We start from the raw sequence: 2,484 nt of genomic DNA on the forward strand, positions 1-2,484 counted from the left end.
GCTATTGATCATGTTATTCTCGAGTTTTGTCGTTTCTTCGATGTTTTCTTAAACCAAATTGGCCCAATAGTATGAAGGGTTGTTACCTGTTTGAGGCATTTGAGCAATATGGGCTAGTGTGCCTTTTACTTTCTCCCATCTAATTCATCTTTACCCCCACAGACTCTTTTGCAATGGTGTTTTTACACTAGTAGCAAGGAGCAAAAGAGTTCTGGTTAGCCCCGAAGATGACAAAGACCGTGGCTGGTATGCCAGGTTTGTTGTTGGCCCCACTGTTAGTTTAGTGGGTGATGAGAATGTTCTCTTCCTTGAGAAGTGGAATTTTGCACGTGAGTCTTCTTTTCAGTAATTGTCTCGTACCTTTTTCCTCGGTTTTGAAGATTATTATTCTAATTTTGCTTTTCTTTTCTAGCAACCATGGGAATCGTTGAAGAACTTTCCAATTTCCGCGATTGGGTAGGAAAGTTGTTGAATATAGCCCCAGTGGAGGGTAGATCTTGGAAAAATCTCTCTCACCACTATGGTTGGAAAGTAAAAACTCATGGTAAGGAAAAATTCTTTTACTAAGAGTTTTTATTTAATTCCTCGGTGTCTTTTTCCTGAACTGATTTTAATCCTCCTTTCTATCAGGATTTGCACTTCGAGGGATTAGTGTCGAGGCGGTCGCGGCTTCTCGTATTTCTTTGGAAAGGGCCCAAGAAATAATTTTGGGCTCTTCATCGGAAAAAAAAGTCGTTGATGACCGAGACTCCGAAGAAGATGAAGACGGGGGTTCCTTGATAACAAGGCTACGGGCTCGTAGACGTATTATTTCTGATGATGAAGCAGAAGCATCCCCCCGCCGTTCTATTCCTCTTACCAAGTCTACTGAACCCCGGTAGTAATCCCTGATGATGTTGATGGTGTTCCCGCTGCTGCTCATGATTCTATTGAGCAGCTTTTTGACCGCGGGTTTGGTAGTGAAAGTTTAGGTCCAATTTCTGATGAAGCACCCCTGGCTTCTTTTTTCTACTTCCATTCCTGTGACTCCTTCCTTGCCGATCGTGGCTGTTTCCATTCCTTCCCAGGCTGTTTTTACTATTTCTACTGTTCCTTCTTCAACAATTCCCCCTCCACCCGTTCATCATACTGAGGTTGGTTACTCAAGTAGGAGTGGTGTTATGAGGCAAGTTACTATTAAAGTCCCTACTGAGGGTAACCTTTTAAGGAAATCAGGTCAAGCTGACATGTGGCTAAAGCCTTTAATTGGTCCTATTGAGAGAGCTAAGCTAGACAGCCATAGTTCTTTGACCTTGATGAATGACATAGTGCATGCTTCTTTGAAGGTATTCCTTTCTTTAAACTTTTACTTTGCCATTTTTCTATCTTCAGGATTCTTATTTCTTTATCTTTCCCTTCTTTGTTTTTAGGCCAACCTCATCGGCACGGAGATGATGAGAAGGGTTACTCTCTTAGAGCAGTTAGTGCGTGATTATCAATTGGAGGCGTATAATTGGAAGGAACAGTATGAAAGTCTTCAGATGGATGTGGAATTCTTAGAAGAAAGTAAGAGTACCTTGGAGTAGCAGGTGCGGGCCTTGACTTCGAAATTGGCAGTTGAAAAGGCTTCCTCAAGTCAAGCAGATAAGGAGAAGGCTCGTCTTGAAACCTCTTTTTCCGAGCAGCTTTCTAAGGCAAGTGAAGAGATCAGAAAGTTGAAAGCTCTCTTGGTTGATAAGGAAGCATATGTTGATGAACTTGTGCAAAATTTGACCCAAACTTAGGAAGACCTCCGGGTATCTTCTGATAAGGTTTGTTCTTTAGAAAATTCCCTTGCCTCTCTTCAAGCTTCTTACAAATCTTCCTTGGTTGAAAATGAAAAGCTAAAAAATGAAATTGCTGATTGGGAAAGAGACTACGAGATCCTTGAAGATAAATCTGTCATTGAAGTGAGTTGGGCGTTTTTGAATTCTCGCCACGATACCCTTGTTGAAGCTAGCCAAGAGAATTTTAACTTGGAATCTGAGTTAGCCAAGATCAAAGAGACTATTGAGAAGGCTCAGCAAAACCAAGATTTTTCTTCTCCCGTAGCTGAAGCTTCTGAAAATGTTGAAATTGATATGGGTATCCCCACTCCTTCAAGCCATCTTGAGCCCGCTGTTGTTGAGGTCCATGCTTCAGTCCCTTCATCAAATCAGTGAAAAGTTTATTTGAACTCCTTTGTGTTGTGTTTTTTCTCTTTTTGGTGAAATGTGGTTATAACCCTTGGTCTCATTTGAGGGTTTGTTTTGGAAACTTAAGTCCCCAGACCTTTTATGGGGCAATATGTATAAATAATTTTTGGTTTATGACTAAGTTCATACTTAATCTAAACTTTCTAATATTATGAAGCTTACATTACTATTTGAACTTCTATTTTGTTTATTCTTGTCTTTATTTCTATGGACTTACTGAATAACTTGCATTTTTATTCTTCAAAAATGCTTCTGTTAACATCATGAATAC

At 40.1% G+C, this 2,484-nt stretch overlaps 1 protein-coding gene across 1 annotated transcript; it reads left to right on the plus strand.

The window, feature by feature from the left end:
* The first annotated feature begins 983 nt into the window (after positions 1-983).
* LOC138887970 (uncharacterized) lies at positions 984-2,180 on the plus strand. The gene is made up of 4 exons (XM_070169763.1): positions 984-1,325; positions 1,410-1,545; positions 1,597-1,673; positions 1,764-2,180. Exons 1-4 carry the CDS (start codon positions 984-986, stop codon positions 2,178-2,180), a joined length of 972 nt encoding a protein of 323 aa, XP_070025864.1.
* Positions 2,181-2,484: the final 304 nt, after the last annotated feature.

The sequence above is a fragment of the Nicotiana sylvestris genome, chromosome 3, assembly GCF_000393655.2.
Source record: "Nicotiana sylvestris chromosome 3, ASM39365v2, whole genome shotgun sequence".
In the NCBI taxonomy this organism is placed as follows: domain Eukaryota; kingdom Viridiplantae; phylum Streptophyta; class Magnoliopsida; order Solanales; family Solanaceae; genus Nicotiana; species Nicotiana sylvestris.

Excerpts from the sequence above, each read along its gene's own strand:
- LOC138887970 (XM_070169763.1), top strand. The coding sequence starts at position 984 with ATGAAGCACCCCTGGCTTCTTTTTTCTACTTCCATTCCTGTGACTCCT. Across the intron at positions 1,326-1,409 it reads TAGTGCATGCTTCTTTGAAG|GCCAACCTCATCGGCACGGA; the intron begins GTATTCCTTTCT and ends CTTTGTTTTTAG. Across the intron at positions 1,674-1,763 it reads TTTCCGAGCAGCTTTCTAAG|GAAGACCTCCGGGTATCTTC; the intron begins GCAAGTGAAGAG and ends ACCCAAACTTAG.